Source organism: Echinops telfairi, unplaced genomic scaffold (assembly GCF_000313985.2).
Source record: "Echinops telfairi isolate 266 unplaced genomic scaffold, ASM31398v2 ScPeMD7_25;HRSCAF=90, whole genome shotgun sequence".
Classification (NCBI taxonomy): Eukaryota; Metazoa; Chordata; class Mammalia; order Afrosoricida; family Tenrecidae; genus Echinops; species Echinops telfairi.
Window position 1 is genome coordinate 8,147,415 of NW_022103922.1, and position 25,374 is coordinate 8,172,788.

Here is a 25,374-nt window from a genome sequence, read left to right on the forward strand (position 1 = left end):
CCTCCTTACTTTTGGGGAAGTTTGTCAGAATATTTGCACTCGCTAGTAATAGTGTTTAAAAGCCACTCAACTTTTTGTGTGTGTGTGTGTGCAGGATGGCTATTTCCCAGCAATTAAGTAGATTCTGTAATCATAATAAAAAAATGTTTTATGGATTAGAATTCTCATTCTGCATCGTGAACTGCTTAAACTAGTTGCACATATTATCTACCGAAAGGCACTCATTGTACACATCAGAATAATGCAGTTGTTTAATATACTTGTCATAAAAATAGAGTACTGTTTTTTCCCTAAAAGGTTCTTAAGAAATCAAAACCCTAACTTTTGTATTTTTAAAAAAGATTTGTACAGCCCTTTCCCCCTTATTTGCTCATTTTAAAAATGGAACAATAGGTCGACATTACCACCTTATTTCTTGATGATCACGTGGATACATGCTTTTGTATCTTCTTACCAAGAGGGGTGTATGCCACGCTGGTGATTCCAGATAGCCACTATTTTGCTCCTTGTAGATTTGCTTATTTATTGCTTGATTGTAATGCATGAAGTCGACAGATTGGGTAATGGTTACTGTTTATGCCCTCTGGCTGCATTGTGTCTGACTTCTGAAAGAAAGCAGAGTCATTTTGCCGCATAAATCATAGTCACAAAACTAATTTCCAGATGTCCTGCAGGTATTGATCTTTATAAAGCCCACCGCACACCACAGTGTTTTCAAGTTGACTAATGAATATAAGTCATTTATAGACAAGTCCTAATCTTTGGAGTGTCCTTTAATCTACAGCCCAACCCTAAAATCTCATTAGTTAAAAACCAATCCACCTTATGGAAAGCTGGCAACTCTTGGTATCTTGGAGAACTGTGAAACACAAGCTCTGTAGCTCTTCCATTTACGTGTGCACAATAATAATGTGGTAGAAGAAGGTGATGTAGTGGGTAGATAGAGTGTTTGACTCCCAACAATGCATTAAGGTTGGTTTGTATAGATTGAACCTTGGTGTTTTTTTTTTTAATGCACCATCAGAAGTGAATCACTTTAACAAACAGAAATTTATTCTTTCACAGTGGTGCTGGCTAGACGTCCCAATTCAGGGTGCTAGTCTTAGGGGAAGGCTTTCTCCCACTCTGGAACACTGAGGAATGACCGTGTGTCCTTTTAACATCTGTGGGCCTAGCATCCTTTGTGCCTTGGCTTCAAACTTCATTTGGGTCTGGCATGTTCTCGGTACAGTGATTCTGGTCTAAAAGTCCCACTTCACTTTTAGCTCAACTTTCTTGGAGGTAGTAGATCCCTCCAAATCCCTGCTAATCTCTTTATTCTTATTTCTCAAAAGAGATTGACTCAAAATATAACCTAATCCTATGGAGTGTATCCTACATCAGTATCAAAACCGCAGCTTATTCTGCATCACTAAGGCATCGAGTTCAGGATTTACAATGTAATATGCAGGGTAATTACATCAGATTGCAAAATAGGGGACAATTACGTACTACTGAAAATATGGCCTAGCTAAGTGGAAACACCATCAACGCATACATAAAGAAACATTCAGAGAACAAGCTACCTTAAATCTCTCTTAGGTTGAATCTCAAGGTGTTTACTTTGAGTGGAGATCATTCAAGAAAATTTCTGTTGGAGTTTTTTTTTTAGGTTTATTCTGTCATACAAATTTCATCCCCCTTTCATGTCACCAAATAAAAATACTGGTGTTGCTTGATAATGGATGTTACTGACAGGACTGATCATTAGGCTCTTGGAAGTCTCCTATATTCAGAATAACTGGTGACTTAGAGTATAAGAGAATGTAAGTAGTGGAGGTGCACTTTTTTTTTTAACTAACAGAATTTAATTCAGGTGAGGACTCCAGACATCTAGCTGTAGTTTAATAATCTCAAACAGACAATGAGCCAGTGAGTTTAGGAGGATAAGTGATTTGCACACGATCACTAACCTGTGTCTTGAGAGAGCTGTGTTGCCTGGTGGCCCTTGAGTTTCTGCCGGATTCTGAACAGCTTTGCTGAATGTTTTGTTTGTCCTGAAAACACCCAGAGCACCAAATTCTTGGACAATGGGCTACTGTCTGCGTGCGGTGAGTGATTGAGCTGACCAGTTTTCTGTTCTCTCATGCTTACTCTAGTTTTGACTTCTTTTAGAACTGGGTAATCTTCTGCATCCAATTTCCCAACTGACAGCACCATTGACATTTTTCCTTTTGTGGAGAGCCTGCGGTGTCTTTGTAGATCAGAGCGAGTGGTTTGTAGATCAGATTGACTTGTGGCCTGGAGAGGTCACGGTGCCATGGTGACTCCCATGGATTTGGACTTGGCTGGTTCTTTTTTTTCAGCCCCCCTCACGATCCTTTTAAGACCTGGTGTTGCGAGGCTGGCGGATGGCAAGGCTCACTTTGGTCCCCCTAGGAGTGGCGGGAGTGGAAGAAGACAGGCTGTGTCCCTATTGAGAGCGAGGTGTTTCATCAGTAGGTAGCAGCCACTCGTAGCCAAGGGCTCACTCCATGGAGATGGCCCTTAGGGACCTCTAACCAGGCTCGCTCTCTCCCATTTGTGGGTCATTCAGGTGGGCCCCAAATTACCACCGAGCTTCCAAGGAGGTAGCTCATGCTGGGCAGCCAAGGACTTAACATGGGCTCCCAAGGCCAGGGTGGTAATAATTACTTTACTTTAGCCAAACGGAACAGCACAGTGGAAGGCATCAATTCTCCTGACAGCCTAGCTATGAAGGGGTGGGGGGTTGGGGGGCCTTTCCATCAGGAAACTGCTTACAGGGGAAAAGTCACAAATCATTTTTCTCGCCTCTTTCTTCTCCCTTTTGCTCAATAAACACCCCTCCCCATTTTTCACAGAGAAAAGGAAGAGCAGTCTGCATAGCTTATTGTAAGTGGAACTGTATTCATAAATAGCTTCTTGATTGAGAACAAATGCCTCATTAATCTTCAGTGCCTCCACCGGGGAGCACAGGGAGTCAGGAAGAATAATGACGGGCATTATGGGAGCACAGCACACTGTACAGCATACCGGGGTGTGAGGGCCCCGGGGGCTCTGGTCCACACGGCAGGCACCTCTCCCAGAAATGAAGAGGGAGGGAGAACCTTCCAAGGGTGGAAGATGGGGGAGCGCAGTGCAGGATGGCGCAAATGAACCCTGTAGCAGGATCAAGAGACCGAGCCCTTTGTCTGTTGTTAGCGAAAGGCATGCTGGGAAGAAGCAAATCCACCTGCTGGGTTTTCAGTGGGAAGCCAACTTTCGCAGTTTTAACAAAGACAGATAAAGTGATCCAACCGGACTCACTTTTTCTCAGGAGCCTGAAAACACCGTCCGGTGGCAGCAGTGAGGACCTCTGACCAGCTGTGCATTCAGAGGTTCTTGGTGGTGCAAATGACCAAGTGCTGAGCGCCTGACCGAAGAGTTAGGCACAGTGAAAGAAAGGCCCGGTCGATGATCAGCTTCCAAACAGTCAGCCAGCGCAAGCCCTCTGGAGCAGAGCTCTCCTTGGACACAGAGGAGGCTGCCGTGGCTGAGTTTGCTACGAGATGGATTGACTTGAGGGCAACCGGTAGGTTTTAAATTAAAAAATTTTTTTTATTCTCCCTTCCTGTCCCTGGCTTGCCATCTAGATATGGCTGAGGTGCCCGGCAAACTTCAAATGGCAATTGGTTTTCATACTGGTGTACGTAATGACATTTTCAATGTGCAGACAGATGTATTTGGAAACAAATACCAAGATGCTTGGCTAGTCTGCTGTCTCGCTTTCAGGCCAGCAGCTGTGGGGTGATTTTTTTTCATAGTTAGAGGTAGTTTCCTTGGATCATGCTAAACATTAAGAGAAGAGAGACGACAGCTTCATAACTCAGTAGAGGAGGCGAAATCTCCCTCCTTTCAATATTTTCCCTCTGAAAATCCTTAGAGACATTAGGGATTATACAAGGAAGCTACTGTTCATTTGTGGAGCACATGCCAGCAGGCCTCAGGTTCTGTACGACTTTATGGACTTAGGGACGACTCCCACTGGCCTTTTGATGCAGGGCTTTCAGGAGCTGCTGTCTTGGCTGATGAAGTGACAGAGGAGGAATAGACCAGAATTCTTGGGCAAAGCTATGGTTTGAGACTCTGGAATGGGGGGCGCAAAAGAGGCTCAGGGACACCTTTCAGGAGCCTGATGTGTGAACTTAGCTCTTTGGTGGCACTCTGGAGAGCCACACCCTCACTTGCAGAGAAGTATGGGTGGCCGCCATCTTTCAGTAGGCCGTGGGCCTCTCGAGCCTTGCTGTGATGTGACGTGAACTCGCCCTCCCTGTGACACGATCGAACCAACCCCTGCCCACAGCTCATTCTTGATCCCCATCCCCTCCACTTGCTCCTTGTAGCGCTTTCGGGTCATTGGCAAGCCTGCCTACAGTAAGACTCAATGCAGACCCTCCACATCCAACCGGCCTGAACCCGGGGACTGCCTGTCAGGTTTCCAAAAGTACTTGGCCGTTCCAGCTCGTCCGTCTGTCTTGTGGAATGGCACTCATCAATCTTTGAAACACTAGGGTGTTTGAAGCTCATCACAAATAGGCTCAGGAAAACGCCCGTGACCGGAGCGGTGTTTGCACGCACTGTCCAGGGTGCACAGCCTCCCTCCAGCCGTCGAGGCGAGTCTGGTGTGGCTTTGTGTAGTCACCGGCTGAGCCTCCATGGACCAGTTGTCAGCAAGTCAACTCTAACCCAGGGCGACCCCTGGGGTCTGAGTAGAGCTGTGGGTTTTCTTTCTCTTCAACATCTTATTTGTCATATTTGTTGTTGAGAGTCTGACGGAGCTTCAGAAGATGTGTGGGGACAATGCCAGGATCCTTTCTTCTTTTGATTTAGCCGTTTTCTTGACCCGTCATTCCTGTATCGTGCCATTCCCTGGTTACTTAAATGGCCCTGGGCATTCTTCACCACAATCCATTCGAGAACACTGTCTTCATTCTGGTGAGTTCCCCTTCAGACCCCAAGGAACTGTGGGTTGAGTAGCTGTCTCTAGATTTACTCCATTATCTCTTAATTCCACTTCCCCACAAACACCCCACCCCATACACAGCGACACTGACATCCATTCAGGGTGTCCATGCAGACCCTTTGGTGACACTGACACTTAAAAACCATTGCCCCTCCCTTTCTGAGCCCTTCCTGTGCCATGAACTTGGTTACTCCCTCAGGTGCCGAGCTCATCTTGCAAATTGCTCTTGTCTGATTCCTGTTCTTATCCTTAGGGCTGACACTAGCTGATTTCTCCGGTTACCAAGTCTTTCTTCCAAGGGGCTTTGGGCAAACTTGAACCTCCAACCTTTCTTTCACTTAGCCGCTGCTGAGTATTATAACTCATTAGAACCACCCCACCCAAGCACTCCTTCAATACCTTACACCTATTACACTGGGCTTAAGAAGCCAGGCACCTGAAGCAGGTGCCTACAGTAAGACCTTTCTGGTTTATCATGTTGTAACCACAGCATGTTAGATCATGTGGTCTAAAATCCTTAGCACATACATAGGTGCTCGTGAGATTCTCATGCAGTGGGGGAGGGGGGAGGCAGGGGTTCATGTGTGTGCTCTGCTTTGGGTTGTGATGTTTTCAAGTTGCCCACGTGATCACTCTTCCCATGGATATCTATGTCTTAATCCTGAAACCTATAGCTTATCCTACATGTAAAGGGCATTAAGATAGCAGATGGGATTAAAGTTGCCCACCAACTGACCTCAAGATTGGGAAGGTATTCTGGGCTATCTGGGACCACCAGTGTAATTGCAGGCACCTTAAATTCGGAGGCAGGAGAGGTCTGAGTATTGAAGATGGAGAGGAAGGACGGTCTAAGAGTGAAGGATCAGAAAGAGGGGGCGGGCCCAGGAAGCAGAGTCTGGCCAAAAGCCAGGAACTGCCAGGCAGCCCGGCCGCATTCTTAGTATTAGCTCACCCAGGCTCAACTTGAAATGCAGACCCTTAGAGCCATGCGCATTTGTGGTGTTTGAGGCCATTAATTTGTTTGAGATGATTGGTTGGTGCAGCCGTGGGGAAGGAATCTCATAGCCATTGTAGATGGCGGTGGTACGGTTAGATTTCTCGGTTGGGAGATACTTCGGTTCTTGGCTTCGCAGGAGAAATAATTCATAGGAAGCCTGGTTTGTGATCCAAGTGAGTTTTTTATAAAGGACGGAAGAAGTGTCAGGCTTTACAGTCACTTTCCACGGGCAGCCTCGTGGGACTGCGCACCCACACGTGGTGGCCTGAGGCCGCAAAGACTGCAACACAGCCAAGTGGAGCTAAAGGGCAAAGAAAGGGTGGTCTCAAAGTCAAGGTATTTGAGGCCTCTGGCTGGGAGGCATGGTCGGAGGTATTGATTGACCCCATTGGCTGAAGTAAGCCCACCTGGGCCTAGTTTGGGCCGCCCACTTAATCTTTATGCCTGGCTAAGGGCTTGCCTGATTCTCTTCCAACCTCCTGTAGGGGGACTTTCAGGAATGGAGAGGGACCACCCTCTGTCCCTGTTTCTTGCTACCTAACAGTACTTTTCACTGGTAACTGGAGCATTCCTTTGGGCGTGTGTTTCAGCGCCATCTCTCAGTTTCCGGCATCGCTTCAGCCTGTCCCCTTTTGTCTCTCCGACTCAGCCAATATTTCTTGGGGTCCCTTGTTTTCAACAATCCTTTCACCTCTTGGGACATGAGCTTCAGAAAGCCTTTCAGCTGTTTACAGCTCCTCCTCTGGTCTTTACATCTCTTGCTGGCTGCTTATGCTCCCCAAGTCTGCTCTCTTGCCCTAGTCTCCATCATTGTTCACCCCGGACGGAACTCATACCCAGCCAGTCCAGCGAGATGTCTTTTCTGCCCTGGAGCCCAGAGGGGCTGGAGAGAAGCATGCGGCATGCAGGTGGTTCTTACGTTGTTTGTCCCTGCCAGCGGGCTCACACTGCCACCGGTCTTCCCTCCACCCTCCTGGTGCACTGGTTAACCCCCCACTCTCAGATGAGTTCGGGGAGGCCCCGGAAGAGATCTCCTGCAAGCCCACACCTCCCATCATAGCTGGTGGATGCCCACTCCTGACCAAGGTGGTCCCGTTCTTGGATGCAAGGTCTTCATCCCAGTAATCATCCCTCTCCCCCACATCACCAGCACCCCACCACCTAGCAGGTTGTCCTTACCATTCACAAGAGCTGCTATTTCTTCTGCCTTCAAACAAACCCACACTTGACCTCTCCTCCCTGCCAGCCAAAGCTCCGGTTTCTCTGCACCAACACAGAGTAAAACTCCTTGGAATGCCTGCCTTTTAAAAGTTTTTCCACTTGACTACCTTTCCCCACCGGCTTCAGCCTACCCCAATCACAGGTCTTGACCCAGCATTGACATTGGAAACATCTCTTTCTTGTGGTAAAGGGATGCATTTACCGTGCATTTCTACACCTACTGGGGCAGTGGCACCTACGTATCCTGATTTTCAGGACCCCAAACGGTTAAGTGCTGGGCTGTGATCCACAAACCCAGCAGTTTGAAAAGCCACCAGCCCCTCCATGGGGGAAGGCTTTAGTCTGGGAAACCCAGGGGCAGTTCTACCCTGTCCTATAGGGTCCCAGTCGACTCCATGGCAGTGAGTTTGCTTGGTTGCTTTTTGCTGCTGATGCTAATATTCTCCAGGCGCCCAAACTCAGGGTTCTTCTCCTCTCTGCATGAACACCCTCCAATCTCTGGTTTTCAGGAGTTTAATAGCATGCTGGTGGCATGAACACAGCCCATCCTTTCCCTGTGTGCTCCCCCACCCTCGAACTGTGGCCCCATATGTCCACTTCCTGTGAATCATCTACCCCGTGCCTGCCCAGGGGTGTCTCAAAGGCCAATACATTTCTCAGGAGTGCTTGGATCAAGACGTTTTGAGGCCTACGCTGGGCTGCTGCTTTTCCTCAAGGCGACATCTATCCCAGTAGCAAATCTGTGTTCCTTACTTTTGAGAGTCTGGCCACTTCTCATCACCACCTCCAATATTATTCGGGTCTCAGCAACTTCTTTGCTGGGTCAGGTCATGCCATTGCCCAACTCTCTCCCTCTTCAACCACCCTTCCAGAGGAACGGGCCAGGGTCTGCCTGCAGCCATCTTTCAGGGCCACTTTCCTAGCACGAACATCTAAATGATGGGCTCATTGATTTAGTCTGAGCCCCAATTAGAATGCGAGTTCTTTCATGGCAGGGCCTTTATTCACCCCTCTTGTCTGGTGTCTAGAAGGTAGGCTCCCAAACTCATCTTGCCTGCTGCCCCCCTTTTAGTAAAGAATGCTTGCATACAACATTCATCCAGTGGGTCTCCCCCCACAACCCAATAAAAACTTTTATGCAACGATCTGTAATCCAGGATAAACTGTCGGTATCTGCTTGGGCATCTCCCCTCTGCCCCCACGGTCATTTCAGCACCCCTCATGGAAGACCATCCAGTTTGGGAAACGCTGGTCTAGAACCTGTTACATCAACAAATAGTGTTGATTGCTCACTTCTTCCCCCACCCCCCACCCCCTGCCAACCTTTGTTCCTCTTGCTTTCTCTTGGAGCTTACTTCCCAGGCCTATCTTATATAGGTGGGCAAACCAACAATAATGGAGACAAAAAAAAAAAAAAAGAAAACAAAAGATGGAATAAAAAGAGAGAAAAAAACCCTAGCAAAACATACATCATTCCAGGTCTGTCCACTGATCCTTATGACTACCTTCCCACTGAGGCTTCCTCACCCCTACTATTATGACCCCACTCCTGCCTTTCACTTAGGGCTACACTGGGGCATGCGCATAGGCACAGATAAGAGCTGTCAATGTGGAATCCAGGTCAGGTAAACCCCTTAGGAACAGAAAGGGGAGTAGTGATACCAGGAGGGTAGCGGGGTGGAGGGGAGGAAGAGGGAACTGATTGACACCCCCTGGGGGGCAGGCACGGGATGAACAACAGAAATGTGGGTGAAGGGAGACAGCGGTTAGTGGAAGATACGAAAATAATAACTTATAATTTATCAAGGAGTCACACGGGTAGGGGTGGGGGAGGGAGGGATAAAAAGAGCTGATACCAAGGGCCCAAATAGAAAGTAAATGATAATGGCAACATAGGTACAAATATGCTTGATACAATTGATGTATGGCTTGTTATAAGAGCTGTAGAGCCCCCAATAAAATGATCTTTAAACAAACAAACAAACAAACAAACAAACAAAAGAAATATTGTTGAACGAAGAAATGTTTGTACTTTCCCTACAGATATGGGCATTACAATTAGGGTCCTGCTTGTAGAATTATTATTTAGCACCTTTTTGGGTGCCTGCCATTCCATTCCTCACCCGGTCAGCACTCCCAGCAGCCGTGGCCTCCGTGGGATCTGGTCCCCTTTCCAGCCCTGACAAATGAGCCACGGCTTCCAAAATGACTCTTTATGTTTTCTGGAAAGATCAGCGGTTTGTGAGCGAGTGGTCCCTTCATGTGATTAATTGCTCTCTGTTTCCCATCCCAGACAGCCCTGTTTTAGGGTTTTGCATTTCTGTTATGAGCACATCAGCTAGATAAGGGGTGTGTGTGTGTGTGTGTGTGTGTGTGTATGTATAAGGGAGCACTTGAATCTCATAATTTTCTCGAGGGCACTGAAAATTGGTTTTCGTGCCACTTACGGTTACGTCAGCTAAAATGAGAGTGTCTTACGCGGCAGCCTGAGAGCATGCATATTGGCATTTCTGTAAGGGATGTTTTATAGACGACCATTGGAACACGATTTCCCTCCACTCCAAGTAATGAACGACTCCTCGTCTTCCAGCGGCGCCCTTCTACCACGGCCCCGAGTGTGGTGTCAGCACTTCGCTTACAAACAGTCTTTTTCCTGGTTTAATAACTGAGCCGTAAAAAGACCAAAAAAATCATTCCATGTTGTAAATTGGTATACAAGCTGTTCATCTCAATGGTGGTTTTTCCTCCCCTTATTTTATGGAACAGCATTTCAAAAATACTTAGGCAGGGTTCAGAGGGGAGCTCTGTCAAGGGTGTTGGGCGAGAGATAGGGCCCTGCAGAGGGCAGGACTGTGTTCAGAAGAGGATCTAAACGTGTGAGCCATTTACATTCAGCTTTTCCTTGCCTGGAGGGGGGACAGACGGCACAATGACTCTTCTAAGACTGTTCTTGGGAGACAAAGAACAGCTGCCTTGTGATCATGTTGTTGCGGGCATTTCAGTTTATTATTTTTTGTTTGGTTTTAGGGAACGTTGGTTGACTAGCAATATATCTAAATCTTTATAATAGTGAGTCATTTTATCCCAAGTGTTATTGTTTCTGGAAAAAACCACGCTCATTAAACATCAGCCGAAACGAGGTTGGCAGTGAACTCAAACTGTTTAATCTTATTTATTTATTTCTCTGGGAGGCTGAGCAGCTTGGGTGTTGTTCGAGATGAGCGTGGAAGGAAGTCGCAGTCCATGGAGAAACTCCAGGAGAGTCCAGGGGTGACCATCTTTGATTTACTCTTTGAGTAATCATCTCACCTGCCACCATTCCAGATTATAGATACAGGGGGTTTCATAAATTGGTGGGAAAATTCTGTCTTCTTTTTAATTTTATTTTATTTTTTAAAAATTCTGTCTTCTAATTTCATTTTTCCCAGCCACACCCTGCCAGCCCCGTGGCATTTAATACCAAAGGGTGTAGTGGGCGATCTGTGCATTTTGTTGAGTGTGTGTTTGTGGTGCAGGTGTGTTAGTGGTGTTTTAATGCAGAAGTCCTGACTGCCACTAAGAATACTGTGTGGGCCATGGTCGAAGGCTCACATCCGGAGGTGTACAGGGAAGAGCTTGCTCTGTTTGGTCGTTGGCTGTTGTCTGCACATAAACCAATAATGCGTCCTGCTGCTCTTCGGGCCACAAATCCTGCAACTGTTTATTTAACACAGCTTAGTTCCCTCCTTTAAGGAGCCCTTACACATTTAGGGAGCGTGTTACACATTGCGCACTAACTGCCAGGTCAGCAGTTCAAAACCACCACTGCTCTGTCGGAGAAAGGCAAGACTTTCTGTTCCCCAAAGGCATCACGTCTCAGAGACCCACGAGGGCAGGTCTGCCCCGTATTGCAGGGTCCCCACGAGCCAGAAACGACGCCCCGGCAGTGAGTGGGTGCTCTCTTTGGACCTTAGTCCTTCCCGGTTCACATCACTGTTTCAGTGCCCTTTTAAGTTTGAGGCATACTGACCACAACTCAGACATGGCAAGTGACACAAACTTGGGTGAGTCCCTTCCCTTCAGAGGTAACGGGGTTCTCTAGGAGAAACACCCGCGCAGGGTTTGCCTGTGCGCACGCCTCCTCCCGCAAAGACGCGCACGCCTCCTGCAGGCACGTTGCTGAGATGTCGTGTACGTGCATTCACATTTTCTTACTCGGTGGTGCTCACTTTCTCTCCAGAACCCTCCAGAACAAATCACACGTCCACCACTTGATCCGCTCTGATTTTAAAATTTGAGTCCCATTTCACTCTTTGAGTTGCACGCGTTGGTGATTTTTTCCTCCTTTTGGGTGCTACCACTTCAAGTCTGTCTTTAAACGTATGCAAGGACATCAACATTTCTTATGCCCTATTTCTTTCATTTCTAGAATTTAAGGTTTTGACAGGTTCCGCATCTCTGCTGAAAGTTCTCCGTCTTCTTCGTTGGCTGCTGCCGCCTTCTCAGCACACCTCTTTTGCAGTCCGTGCCTGAGAATTCCACTAAGTCTCCTTTGGGTCTGATTTTATTCTTTCCTCTCTCTCTTAAATCATATTTTCTTGGTCTTTAGTGTCCCTTTTAACTAAAAAAAGAAAAGGTCTGGGGCCTGTACAGGTGAACTTTCAGTACTTCCAGAAAGGGCCTGCCCCTTCTCCTGGCATGTGTCTAGATTAGGGGTCCCATCAGTCTACTTTGAATTTAGGCTGGGCCTTCATTGTAGCTGGTTTGAAACGTTGGGTAGTGACATGGCTTATGAAGCACGAGGCCCTTTCTCAGGGACTGGTCATTCCTGATACCATGTTCAAAGTCAATGAGAGAAGACTCACCATACTAGCTTCTAAGGAGCATCGTGGCCATATGACTTCTCAGACACATTTCAGACGGCAAATTAGCTCACATTAGCGAGGTTGATGAAACAATGGACCCACAAATGATAATATATGTTGCTTGATAACAGAATATCTTGCAATGTAGTTTCTTATGAGGAGGTTATGTTTTAAAAAAAATCATTTTATTGGGGGCTCCTACAACTCTTATCACAATCCATACATGCATCAAGTGTGTAAAGCACATTTGTACATTGATTGCCTTTGAGGTTATGTTTTAAGGGCAAGCATTGCTTTTATGAAACTGGGAAAATGGGGCTTTGGATATACGCTTTGTCATTAGCCTCATGCTTTTTAGCAAGGTTATTGTGAATTAGGAGAAGGATTACGTAGCACATCCTGTCTTACATTCCACAGCTGGTACGCAGCTATTTCACCTCACTTAGTGCAATCCCTCCCCGCGCCATCCTTTCTTCCACTGTCTCCTGTTGCTGGTGTCCTTTAACCCCGGGTGCATGCTCAGTACCACACCTGCCTGGAGGCTGAATAAAGGCCAGAGTCTCCAGGCTCCACCTCTCCCATTCTGACCAGAAAGCTGTAAGCTCTGTGCCTTTTCCTCCCCCTGTCTCCCGGACTCTCGAGGCTGATGCTTTTCAGAGCAGTTGGCGGGGGTAGCGCCGCTGTCTGGATCCTTTAACCCCTTCACGCAGGCCTGAGCTTTGTCTCCACTGTGTGCTGCACAGGGCAGGCGTTGCTTTCTTCTTCTGGCAGGGAAGAAGGGGTTGGCTCGGATGGCAGGCTGGTGCCAGTTGCTTGTCAGGCGAGCCTGTGGAGCTCCCAGTCAGCCACCGGGAGATACAGGCCTGGAATCAGGCTCATGACCAGCAAGCATTGAGCAGGCCGGGTGGGAGAGAACGGGCCGATGACAGCTGTGACAGGGTGGAGGGCTGCCTGCACCAGGGCCCGTAGGAAGGAAGGAGCGGGTGAGGCTGGAGAGGAAGCTCCCAGAGGATGTGGCCTTGGGCAACCTAAGGAAGGGACCTGTTCACCTGACCCTGGGTCACGGGGCCTCTGCCAATCCCAGAAAGAGCAGGTTCCCCGGGATTCCTCCCAACGCCACGGAGAATCTTGGGTCGACACTTTCTGGTTTAGAGAACCCTTTCCTCCCGCCGCAGCCTTGTGCTACCACAGGTGTCCCCGCTGAGGATGGCAATCAGGTACTCTTAAGCAACTTCCATGCTGTTGTGCTGTATTTAATTCTCCCAATGTTCCCCCTGGGCTTTCCCTCGCCACTGCTTCCGTTCTGCAGGCATCCAGTTCTCCGCGGCGGAGCTCAGTGCTGCCCACTGCTGCCTCCATGCCCGGGCCAACCACGTCTCACCTTTCCATCTCATCCCCTCCCCACTTGAGTGTTGTCTCTCACCTCTCAAGCAGGTGCGTTAAGCCCTGGAGACAATGAAAGAACACCGAGGACTTTGAATGCGATGAAGGATCACCTTCCCCATCTCCAGTATTTGCCTTGAGGACGGTGTAGTTGATGGCCTTCAGCAAAACCAGTTCCTCCAAGGTCTTCCCACCCAGGACTGTGGGATCGGTCCTCGGAGTGCAGCCAAAAAACCCTCCTCCCAGTTCCTGTCTCAATCCGGGCACACATACCCTGGCCAGGTCAGGCTCCCGGGAGCCTTTCATTAGCCACCGGGAAAGTTGAGCTATCAGAGCAGGAGACCGAGAGGACACAGGAAGGCAGCTTCAGCCGGCTTCCCTCTCGGTCTGGCCCTCACTCGGACTTCTGTAGACAGCTGGACGTGCCTTGCTCTTCGGTACTGTTCTCCTCAGAGAAATGAAAGCTATGGAGTTTGACACCCCATTATGAATCATAGATCTAAGTCAGAGAGAATCCGTATAAAGCTAGGTGAAACTGTCAGAATTACTTAAGGGAGAAGAGGGTAAGAAAAGGCTCCATCTACAGTGTAGCAGAGAAAACCACCCGAAACCCAGGGAGACAGCAGCGGCTCTCCAAATGTGGTCTTGCCGTCCTGGGAGTTAACGTGAAAAGAAGTTCGTTTGACAGGTCATTAAAGAAAAATTCTAGTTTTACAGAAGAGTCTCTGTGGCCTGGCCCTATTCTCTTCTGGACCTCTTTGTGTGGCTAGGGAGAAAGGACAGTCTCTCAGCAGTAGTCACCTTCTAGCAGAAGGACAGTAGGGACTGACCCATGACCTGCAAAGGTGCCGAACAGGGTAGGCACCGAGGCAAGGAGGGAGGAACCTTGTCCCTGGGGGCTGTGTTCGGGGCTGCACAGCCTGGGCTGGTCAAAGTAATGTTTGCAACCCTTTCGTTCACAGAACCAGTGGCTGGTTATGGTATTTTCAGGAAAACAGGACTCTTTTAAGTCGCCCCTTGCTTATTCTTATATCACAAAGAAGTCTGCAGGAGCCCGGCTCTCCTGCCCTCTTACTGGAGTGGACTTCGGAGCAAAGGAGAAGCCTTAGGAGATGTGCCCTCTGTCGCCCAGTTCCAGGAGAGGGAGGCCTGATGACCCCTAGGGACCATCCCTCAGTCTGTCTTTACGTTGACTTTGTATGTAGGTTGGAACAGTTAGGTAAGGTGCATATCTAAGGCCAGGCAGTCAGACGTTTGTCCAATTATATAGCATACCTTATGTATTCATGTAGAAGCCGACTTTTCCAGTACATTTTAATATGTTTTTTTGTGGTAAAATTAGGTGACTCGGCTCATATTCGTGAGACTTATACTCGAATATATATGGTACATTTGCATCACAACCATTAAATCAATATTTCCCGTACATAAGGATCTTTAACACAATACAACAACAACAGCAGCAGCAACGTTTAAGTGCACGTCACAAAGTAGTGTTCCTTTGTTACTCTGAGCCATTAACATATAATGCGTACTTTTGAAATTCTATAATAGTACAGATGTCCCATATACTGGCAACCAATGATAACATTTAATTCAGTGTAATGATACATGATTTGCTGTAGAACACCGGGTTGTTTTGGAACTTGGAGACCCTCCTGAGTGGGACCTCTGTAACCTGGGGATGGCCTGTACCCGCTGCGCCAAGCTGTGTGTTCCTGGGGCAGAGCCAGGGCAGGGCCCTCCAGGCTGCTCCGCTCTGCGTGATAGTCTCCCTGGAGGTGGCCATTGAAATGACACCAGGACAGTGATGGCATTTCCATGGGGGGGCGACGGGGACGGACACACATCTGAATGTTCAGAATATTTTGGGGTGTACCCTCGGCTTTCTTCCTCTCATTTCCCCCCACCTTTCTTGAGGCCTACTTCTGGATGGTGTTTTTTTCAAAAGAATTGTTTATTTTTGGATAGTGTTAACTTTAAAATAAGACATCAAAGTTTCTGGGCATTTCTAGATAAACAGTCATGCCTTCTGTGGGCTGGGTCTGATCATTGTCCCTGTCTTCTCTCCCCAGGAATGCTGCCTTTGCAGTCTGAGAGGGGGTGCCCTCAAGCAAACGAAGAACAACACGTGAGTGCCGCCGTGGTCGGCTGCATTTCACTGTGCTCCTCGATCCTTCCCAGCACCCCAGCCCCCTTCCGAGGGACGGCTGCCCGCCCACCTCTGTCACTCACGTTGTCCCAGAGCCTGGGCATCCAGGCCTGAGGTGGACTGAGATGCTGTGTGTGCCTCCAGAGGTTGCAACAGCACTGTGCCCTCTGCCAGGGGAGCGCATCTTTGACACCTTGAGGAAGAACCCCTCTGTTCATAATGAAGTGACTTTTCAGAATGAAGGCATCTCATTATCATCTAATCCCCATTAGAACCTCAGGGTTTCCTGTGGTGTTATTTGAATCCTGTTCAGTTGATCAAATGAGGGTCTGTCTGAAAGCAGTGAAATCTAGCGTCCCGAGAGAGACTGAGTCAGTCCTAGTGAGGCTTTGCAACACCACTCTCTTTACGTTCTAAGACCTGGGAGCAGACAGGAAAGGGTGGGCATGGGCTAGACGAGGTGGGAGCAGACATCAGTTGTGCGCTTCTGCAGAAGGCATGAGGAGGGTGTGGAAAGAGTGTTGTCCCCACATATAGGAGGTCATCAGGGTTTTGTGACTGTCCTTAAGCTCTATTTTGGAGGGAATTTTATTCATCTTCTGACCCTGTTTCAAAGTAGGAAGGATACTAGCACAGGTTCCTTTGAGGGTAGAGACACCTTGAACTTGGTGCAGGCAGAAGTCCCTGGCAGTACTCACAGACCAGACCCAGGCCAAAGGAATATTTTATGTGACACTTCCCCCCTCCCCCCATGCCATTGTATAAGTCGGCTCCAAAGTTGGAAGGTGTGGAGATTTTACTAAAACAAATCCAGATTTGCATTCGACTTGAGAAATGGGTGTGCTTCTCTCCATTGGCCACCATCCATTGGGATGGGGCCCTGCCCTCTGTAGGCCAGGGCCCCCAGTAACCACACTTACCCTTTGACCACACTTGCCCATACCCTGCCTGGCCCAGGGGTCATCAGAGTTGCCATCCCTGGTGCGAGGTACCAAGTGCGTGATCTTAATTACGTTTACACGTACCCTTTTCTGATTCTTGACCAGGAAGTGTCAAACCACTTACTGGATAGGTTCAGTCCAAGGATCTGGGGTTTTTCCTGGCTTTGGATCTCCACTCTTCCTTACTTGATGTGCTCGACACCGCTAAAAAGTGTGGATCAGTTAGTTCCAGCAGGTTCCATACCATAGGCAGGCGCTGAGATCCTGGGGGTGCGTTCCTGTAAGGACAGAGGGGTCACAGGTTCTCCTCCCCTGGGGCCACCACAGGTAGGGTTTCCTGTGAGCGGCTTTGTGGCTCTGATGATTGAGACATGGGAGCATGGCCTGGTGGCTTTGGTGGTTGAGTCGTTCCCTCGTCCAGGGGTCTTTGAAAGCAAGAGGGAGTTTTATGATTTTCAAATGCAATGTCAGTCTCCATCTTCCATACAGGCGGTGGGGTCTGGCCAGTCTCGTGGCCCTCTGTTGTTACCTGGGGAGTAACATCTATGAGGAACCTGAGAGTGTTGCTGGGGAGCTTGTCTCTTTTGGGGAGCACGTCAGTATTTGTAAGGAGTTGTGGGTTTCAAAAGTAGGAAACACAAGGAAACAGGTTAAATTGCCTTCGCTCGTCTCCAGGGGACTTTGATTTTCCTAAGAAGACAGTGGAAAACAATTTCGCTAAAGATGGGATCAATGTGAATCCCTTTCAAAACACTTAGGCTACTTGTCTTAGGTTGCTTTATGGCATTGATATTATGTAAAAAAGATGCCTGTCATGCCCCATTTATACCTATTATTAATGGGACGAGTCTTTTGCTGTATAATGATGAACATAGTCCTCAGCGCCTGTACCTAAGTATGTTCTAGTAAGGAGAATGTACCCATGTTAATAGGATCGGGCCCCGGGTCTTTACCGCACCCTCCCCATCAGCTGTGGCAGGTGTGCGAAGGAGTCTATACGAGTGTCATCCAGGAAAGTGTAAGGACCAGCCAGTCAATGTGTCTCGCAGGTGAACCGTGGGCATCCTTTCTCCCCTGCGTGCTGTCCGGTCATAGGAGTGGACATCCCTGGGTGGAGGATGAGGGCGAGCGACGGCAGGGAATGCTGGCCGACGTCCAGTGCCCCTTCTCTGTAGGTGGGCCCACATCATGTGTGCTGTCGCTGTCCCAGAAGTTCGGTTCCTTAACGTGCCGGAAAGGTCTCAGATCGATATCAGCCGGATCCCTCTGCAGAGATTAAAACTGGTGAGTGGCAACGCTGCCTTTCCCCTCCCCGATTTCCCCCTTGTGCGTCGGAGGCTGTATCAGGCGGTGGCTTCTTCTCTGACGGGCGTCTCCAAGGCAATTGCATCCCTCCCTTCACGTCCCTCAGTCGCGCCCGCCTTGTCTTCCGCTGGTGCAGACTTCCCAGTGGATCCTCCCTGCTCCTTCCAGTTGCCTGTGAATCAAGGTGGAGGGAGAGGCCCTGTCCTGGGGGACGAGAGCTTTCAGGTCACGGCTGGGCTGGGCTGACCCGAGCCCGGCTCTCCATGCCCATTTGAATTGTTCACTTTTGTGCTCTTGCCTCTCCCTGCGTGGTCTTGATGCCATACAGCGTCTCGAACCTTATTACCACTCCTCTGCACCACTGAGAAGCCCGCAGAGAAATACAAAAGCCTTTTTGATTATTATTCATAGTGTTGTTAGCACTACTTCAACATGGGGATTAGAGAGGTTTTCTGCTTCCCCTGACTCCAGGCCAATTACCATCTGCCCTGCACAGAAACCTTTAGAAAATCTACCTTCAGCTTCCCTACGTGTGTCTTATTGTAAAGATGGGTCTTCAGTGTCCTTCACATCAAAGAAACCTTGACGTTGTGTTAAATTATGAACCAACAGATCATAAGTTTAGGTCCTTGTACTTCATGTTTAATGCAATTTCCCCCTAAAGGCAAACCTGGTGACCTTAAGACACCTGCAAGACAAAGGCTTGCGGTTGTCTGTGATGTTGCTCTGGAGTGCCACCTGTCCTTGCCATCTTCTTTAACAACCCCCCGCCACCCGACCTTGGAGCTTCAGTTTGGGGTCCCAACCGCTGCTCTTTTGGTTACTGGTCTTGCCCTCAGAGTGAGGATCTTTGGGGACTTCTCACAGGTCGTCTGGAACTTGCCAACCATTGGGCCGCCAACCAAACGTTTGGCAGTCCAAACTTACCAGTCACTGCCAGGGAGAAAGACGAGGCCGCCTGCTGTTGTAAAGGTTTAAAACTCTGGAAGCTCTCCTGAGAGGTTCTGCCCTGTCCTGTTGAGCCGCTATAAAGCGGGCCCACTCGGCCGCAGTGGGTTTCCGTGGGCCTGGTTGGTCATTCACCTCTGTCCACGCCGCATGAATGACTGCAGTGAACCAGTACCCTCCCATTCCAGCCAGCGCCTTGCTTTCCAGACAAGTGACCTTCAATGCTGTCGGCTCACCTAGTGCCATCAAGGGTCTCACGTAGCTGGTGGCATTGGGCTGCAATCTGCTTGGCCGGGAGTTCAAAACCACTGCCAGCTCTACGGGAGACTAAGCTTTCTACTCCCACGAACGGGGTCTCTGACACAGCAGTGACTCTAGGCAGCCAGAGCGCGGGCCCCTCTGATGGTGGCTGGTGGCTGTGTAGGGTAGTGGGAGCAGGAGACGCAGCCCACATTTTATGAACCGAGACATAGTGAATGGGGGTCACCACAGAAAGGCTCACAGTGACTCTCAGGGGTGAGAAGACACAGTTGTTCCGTTCCTGGACTTTCTGGGGAAACCTTGAAATCAACCCCTTGCCACCCACTGGGGACATGTTTTTACAACGAGCAGAAGACAGCAGCAGCAGCAGGGGTGGCAACAAGGGACTGTAGGCTGGCATCACTCCCAGAAGACAGGCCACCGAGTGAGAGAATGGTAGGCTTTCTGTGAGCGATGCCCACAAACGTCAGCTGTTTGCTTTTCTCTTCACGGCACCTCCCAGGGGTTCACTCCGTCACCATCCTTCCTGCTTCACAGAGGGGGGAAACTGGTACACAGGGAGCCAGGGGACTGTCACAGGGCCGCAGAGCCAGCAAGCATGGGGCGGGCAGTGCCGTAGAGAGGGGCACAGAGTGGGGCTGCGGACATCTGCCTTCAGGGAGGAGCTGGCTTTGTGTCCACCCCAACCTGGCCTGCACTTGGCTCCAAGTGGGGGCGCAGTTGGGGGTCAGGGGGTGGTGGGGTGGGTGCTGGCCGCAGTGGAGTTCTTCCCACAGGTCTTCCTGGCGGGGCCATTTCCCACCATCTCCCTATGGCTGCCGTGCCTCAGTTTACCTCGCTGGTCACCCTCCTCTTCCGTTTGGCCTGGCTGGCGGTCATCATTTTCAAACATTTTGAATTCGGTGAAGGCTTACAGAGAAGGTTTCCACTCAACAATCCGTACATATTTCGTTTCGAGTCACTGATGATATCACTTATCCCACCCCCTCCGCCCCGTGCCTGGTTTCCACTCTCCCTTCTCTCCCAGCCCTTTAAAGGGACCAAGTGCTGCCCTTAGGTCTCCAGGGGCTGAGCAGTCTCTGGTCTGTGAAGCTCCCTGGGGGACTGTGGGCTGAGTCACTTTGCAGACTGCACGGTGACCAGGGGCCATGGTTCAAGGCCCCACCGTGTCTGTACCACCAGTCAGGCTGGCCTCTTTTTAAAAAAGGGCTCTTGAGTTTTGTTCCATGTTCTCGCCCCTTCCCCTCCCCGAGCCCCACTCCTCTCCCAGGTCCCGCTCGGGTCACCCCTTTTCAGAGTTGTCAGTGATGACTCTTATTGGTTTTGTGTGTGTGTCTTTGCGTCTCTTGTCAACAAAGCAATCAAGCTAGGCAGCACGTGTGCATATTAGCTAGGAATCAAAAAATCCCATTGAGTATTTCCTCATTCGTGACTTGTTGAAGTTAAAATCAAGCAGGCAAGCCCCGTGCTGGTCAAGACCCCCTGACGATTAGTGTTCTGTGAGGGAGAAGAGGGCCACTCGGTTCACACTGGCCAACACAGGGCCCGGTGACTGTGCTCCTTGCTGGAACGCCGGGGGCTTTGTTTCTTGCCTCTGTATTCGGGAGGGATTTGATCAAGCCGCCAGTAATGAGAATGCTTGTGCCTCTTGACGTTTCTCGTTCCAAAGCCCTTGCATGCTTGACTAAGTGCTGACTCACGGTGACCCCGTGGACCACAGAAGAAAACACTGCCCAATCCGGCTCCATCCCCCAGGGTTGTGAGAGCCCGTGGTTACAGCCGCCACGCCACGTCAGCGTCTCTGATTGAGCTTCTTGCTCGTTTGCACAGGTCCTCTACCACGCAGCGTGGCTCCCCTGGGGAGCGCTCCCTCCTGATAACACTGCCCAAAAGTGGGACAGAGTGGCACCAGCCTCTCTTCTAAGCAGAGCGCCCTGGCCGTGTTTTGATGCTTCTGGCCGGTAATAGTCTTTGCTAATGTCCGACTTCAAGGGTGTCAGATCGTAGATCTTCCTTATTTATTGTCTGGAGCTCGTTTCCTATCAGGTGTTTGAAATGACCGTGTCCCGGCTAGGTGAACCTTCGTTTTCAAAGTGTCTGTCAACCACCGCTTGCATGGCTGACCCTGCAGTGAGCAGTGGCGTGCTTCCCCAGTGCACCAGCAGGACTGCTGGCCATCAAAGTAATGGTGGTGGCACTTACACACATTGCACACCTATCTATCCTGCATGTAATGCTACTTAAAAAAAAACAAAGAAGCTCACAGCTCCGAGTCATTTCGGACTCATGGAGACCCCGTAGGACAGGGCAGAAGTGCCCCTGCAGGTGTCCAATTCGGCACCTCTTTATAGGGGCAGACAGCCTCATCTAAGGCCAGCCATTAGTTCCTGCTTTGCATCTTGGGACCTGTGATTGGGTTGCATACGTTAGTAGGACTTTGTAATGCCCACAAAACACCTGTCCTGGTGGCTTTGAGTTTTGTTTTGGGCCCTCTGCTCAGACTAGACGGGAGTGACCTATTTAGGACAAGTTGTTTATTCCCAAGGAGCCTCACACATTGGCCTGCTGACCTTCTGCTAAGGTCAGAAGCTCGAAAACACCAGCCGTTCGAGGGAGAAAGACCAGGCTTTCTACTGCTGTCAAGAGCTCCAGTCTCAGAAACCCACAGGGGCAGTTCTCTGTCCGACAGGGTCCTCCTGACTTAGTAGCACCTCACGGCAGTGAGTTAAGTTTGTTTCTTGAACCCAAAGCAGCAGCAAGGGCAAGCTGGGCCTTTCCTCACTGGCCACTAGGTGGTGCTGCTGCACCACCACCAGGCTGGCACATGGCGTCTTAAACCTGCTCCAGCATCTGAGCCTGGCCACACCGGCACCCACCCGGGTGTGTGTCTGCGTGTGTCTGTGTGCCTGTGTGTTGTGCATACGAGGGTCTAGGGTACTCTTGCCCAAGGGATGGTAGCCGTGCCACGAAAGTGCTGCCGAAATACATTCAAAGTGCTGAATTGCAGAGCGCAGATCCATTTAACCCTATAAAAAGAGCTGTTCTCCCTGGAGGCAAATGCATGTTTCTCTGTATAAATAATAAGCCACCTGGTAAAAGCTAGTGACTGCAGCAGGCTTAAAGAACAACTCGTGGCAAACATGCGTTTGAACGTCTCGCCCAACGTGTGAAAGCTCCTTATTGTGTGTGTGTGTGTGTATACATATGAAATGTGTATATCAAATATATGTAAATGTGAAAACACCTCATCGAGGTATTAATATATATGTTAAGAGAATATATAACTTATGAGAGCTGTGTCCACGCAGCTCATCATGGTTGGCCGTCTCTCGGTCATCTTAAACAGGGGGGCTTATTCAGTGATCTTTGAGCATTTCTGTAAAGCTATTTTTGGTTCAACCTGCAGCTTTTATCAGCAACTGAACAAACTTTGTTGTTGGCCGAGAATGTCAATTATGTATTTACTTTGGGAAAGGGTGGAAGGCAGAATGGGTTGTGGACCGAATGTCGGCTCAGATAGCACCGTCAGGTAAAGGCAGAAGGATTCCCAGCACGTGGAAAGCAGCTGTGGGCTGTCAGTGGCCCCGCCCGTGGCCCCTGAGCCCTGCCCGCTCCCTGGCGTCTCAGGTGTCTCCTCGTCAGATACCGAAAGCATCAAACCATGTGCCCAAGACGGTTTCCCAGACGCTCTGTCTTCCTTGGTCTCTGTGCCTGGTGATCTTTCTCTGCTTTACTAATACATGAACAGTTTATAAACAGTGCAAATCAAATGGTCATTATCTATAGTGGGTTCTTTAACAATATTGAGCCTTCGTGTAGAGGACCCGTCCCCGGGGTTAATTAATAGAGTAATGGAGCCCTTGCTAGCAGGGGCTTCTGGGTTGCTGTCTATGAGAAGTCATCTTGTTATGGGAAGGGAAGGGTCGAAAGTTCCTTGAGTGAGCTCCTCAACAACACGAGCTCCCTGCCACCGAGCCCATCCCAATCCCTGCACCCCTGTCAGATGGCATCGGAATGCCCCATGGGGTTTCCAGGGCTGTCAATGTCTTTGGAAGCATCCGGCCTCATCCTTCTCCCATGGGGCTTCAGGTGGGTTTGAGCTTCCAACTTGTTGGCTTGCGAGTGGGGACAGTTGAGTCGGGTGAGGTGAGCTTGGTCCAGAGGGAGAATGATTTTTCCCTATGGGCTCAGCACTTCTCAGCAATTTTCTGCTTCGGAATTTGTCTTGATTCCATGGTTTCTCACGAAAGGAAGACGTCAGTTGGGGCCACTGGAAAGGTGGTGTGCTCACGAACATGGAATCTTCTTGAACGCAAATCACGAACCAGGAACTGAAATGTACTTAGAGGACTGATTTCCCAGTTGGAAAAAAAAAACAACCACAGAAAACCCCAAAGAGACTGTGGTTTTGCCAAACCACACCCCCAGGGTGTATCACCTCATCTATTTCTGCTATTGATCACCTAGTTTACATTGTGTAATCTCCTGTGATGCCTGTGGTCCACACCGGTCCCTTCCTGAAGGTTCAGCAGACACCCACGAGTGTCTGTAAGTAAACGGCACCTTGGAAAGACCCAGCAGACCTGTGATCTCCCTGTCGCCTTTCAACCCACATCGTCTTTGGAGAACTCCCTGCTTGACTCCTAGCAACACTGTTGGGCAGGGTAGAACTACCCCTGGGGGTTTGTGAATAACTCTTGATTGGACTAGAAAAACCTCACCTTTCCTCCTCAGAGCGGCGGGTGGTTTTAAGCCGCTGACCTTGCGCTTAGGGGCCCAATGAGTCACCACTATGCCACCAGGGCTCCTTCCTCTTTGGAGAGCGGTGTCTCCAATAGGTGGTAAGCTCTGCATCACCAAGCATGGGAGCTCAGCCTTGTTCGTGGCCCCAGACACACCTGTTCTGCTGCTCACTGCCTTCAGTTCCTGTGTCCCCAGACTTTCCTGTGACTTTTACCCTCAAAATCCCATTTCTGCAACCCTAGCAGAGGAGGACTGAATTTTGGAATAGCTGGTGTTGCTTCCGGGTACCCACTGACCTCCTGATTTGTATCCGCCGTGTCGGCCCACGTGTTCCCTGAATGCAGAATGCTGTTTTGAAAAGGCAGGGAATCCACAGCGATGCCCGGGCTGATGGCATCCTGGTCTGGCCTAGACAATGCCGTGCTGCTCAGAAGCCTGCACGCACTTGAAGATTTGTACCGGAAGGCAAATGACGGTGAACTTGAAAGCCAGAGATTATAGTTCTGAAAGGTACATCAATTCTGAAAATAGAGTGGTTTTGCTGTGGTCTTTCATCCGAAGAGTTGATTCCGGGGTGAGAAATACAGCCAGTGTTTCCTGTTCCTTAGAAGGAGACACTGTCTCCTTGCCAGCCGGCTCATGTACTACATGCACTAAGTCCTCAAACTGGGAGGCCCGAGCAGTAGGGCCGGGGCCACTCCCTGCCCTGTGCCGCTGTCGTGACAGCTATAGTGGTCACCCAGCCACCCGGCTTTCTCTTTTGGATGGGCCAGGCTCATCTCTGGCAGGGCATTTTGGGAAATATAAAGGCATATTGATTATCTCTCATGACTTTAAAAAGGGGCGGGAGGGGGCGGGGAATGTGGTAAAGGCAATAAGAAAGTCATTATGTCCACGGTTGACTCCCAGTCTGATGTAGGCAGTTGTTCGGATATTGTAAAGTCAAAGAGGAATTCTAAGCAAATAATAAACATGGACAAACGCAGCCGAGGAAGAATTTGCCTTGCATAGTGAATTCACCCCAAGAGGAGTCGGTGGGATCCTACATGGCCCGGTGGGATCCTACATGGCCCGATGCCAGTGGTGGGGTGGTGTTATCCAGTCCCCAGGGTGGTACAAGTGGAATGCCGTGGGCTGCTGACCTAAAGGCTCGCAGTTCAAACCCATGTGGTGGCACCCGGAGAGGAAGTTGTAGCCGGGGGTGGCGTGGGGTGAGTCTCAGCCACAAAAACCCAGTGGAGCCCTGGTCACCCCTGGGGTTTCCTGACTCCAAACTGCTCCCCCGCATCCGCTCTGTTGTTTTGGCTTTGTCCGGCTGCTTAATAAGTCCAGTAAGAAATTTGACAATAGCTCGAAAAATAATGTTCTCCGGGCCTTTAGTACACAACCTCAACTCGGGAAGGTTTCTAAAGAATAAATGTAGTATACAAAAACGTGCATTAGTAGCTGTATAGCACTTAACTGTCAGAATGAGTTGCTGCAGGGACCAGATCCGATTGCAGCTGTCAAATTTGTATATTGCTGTAATACCAAGCCATATAATCTTTTGAGTAAAATGGAAAATGTCAGATGGGCAT

The 25,374-nt window shown here is 49.5% G+C and overlaps 1 protein-coding gene across 1 annotated transcript in view; it reads left to right on the top strand.

Annotated features, from left to right (window-relative positions):
• The window catches only part of KDM4C (lysine demethylase 4C), a 187,834-nt gene that overhangs the window by 112,895 nt on the left and 49,565 nt on the right, over positions 1–25,374 (top strand). Inside the window, exons 15-16 of the mRNA XM_045289370.1 lie at positions 15,523–15,578; positions 17,716–17,824. Coding sequence (XP_045145305.1) covers positions 15,523–15,578; positions 17,716–17,824 — 165 coding nt within the window. The remainder of the gene's footprint in view (positions 1–15,522; positions 15,579–17,715; positions 17,825–25,374) is intronic.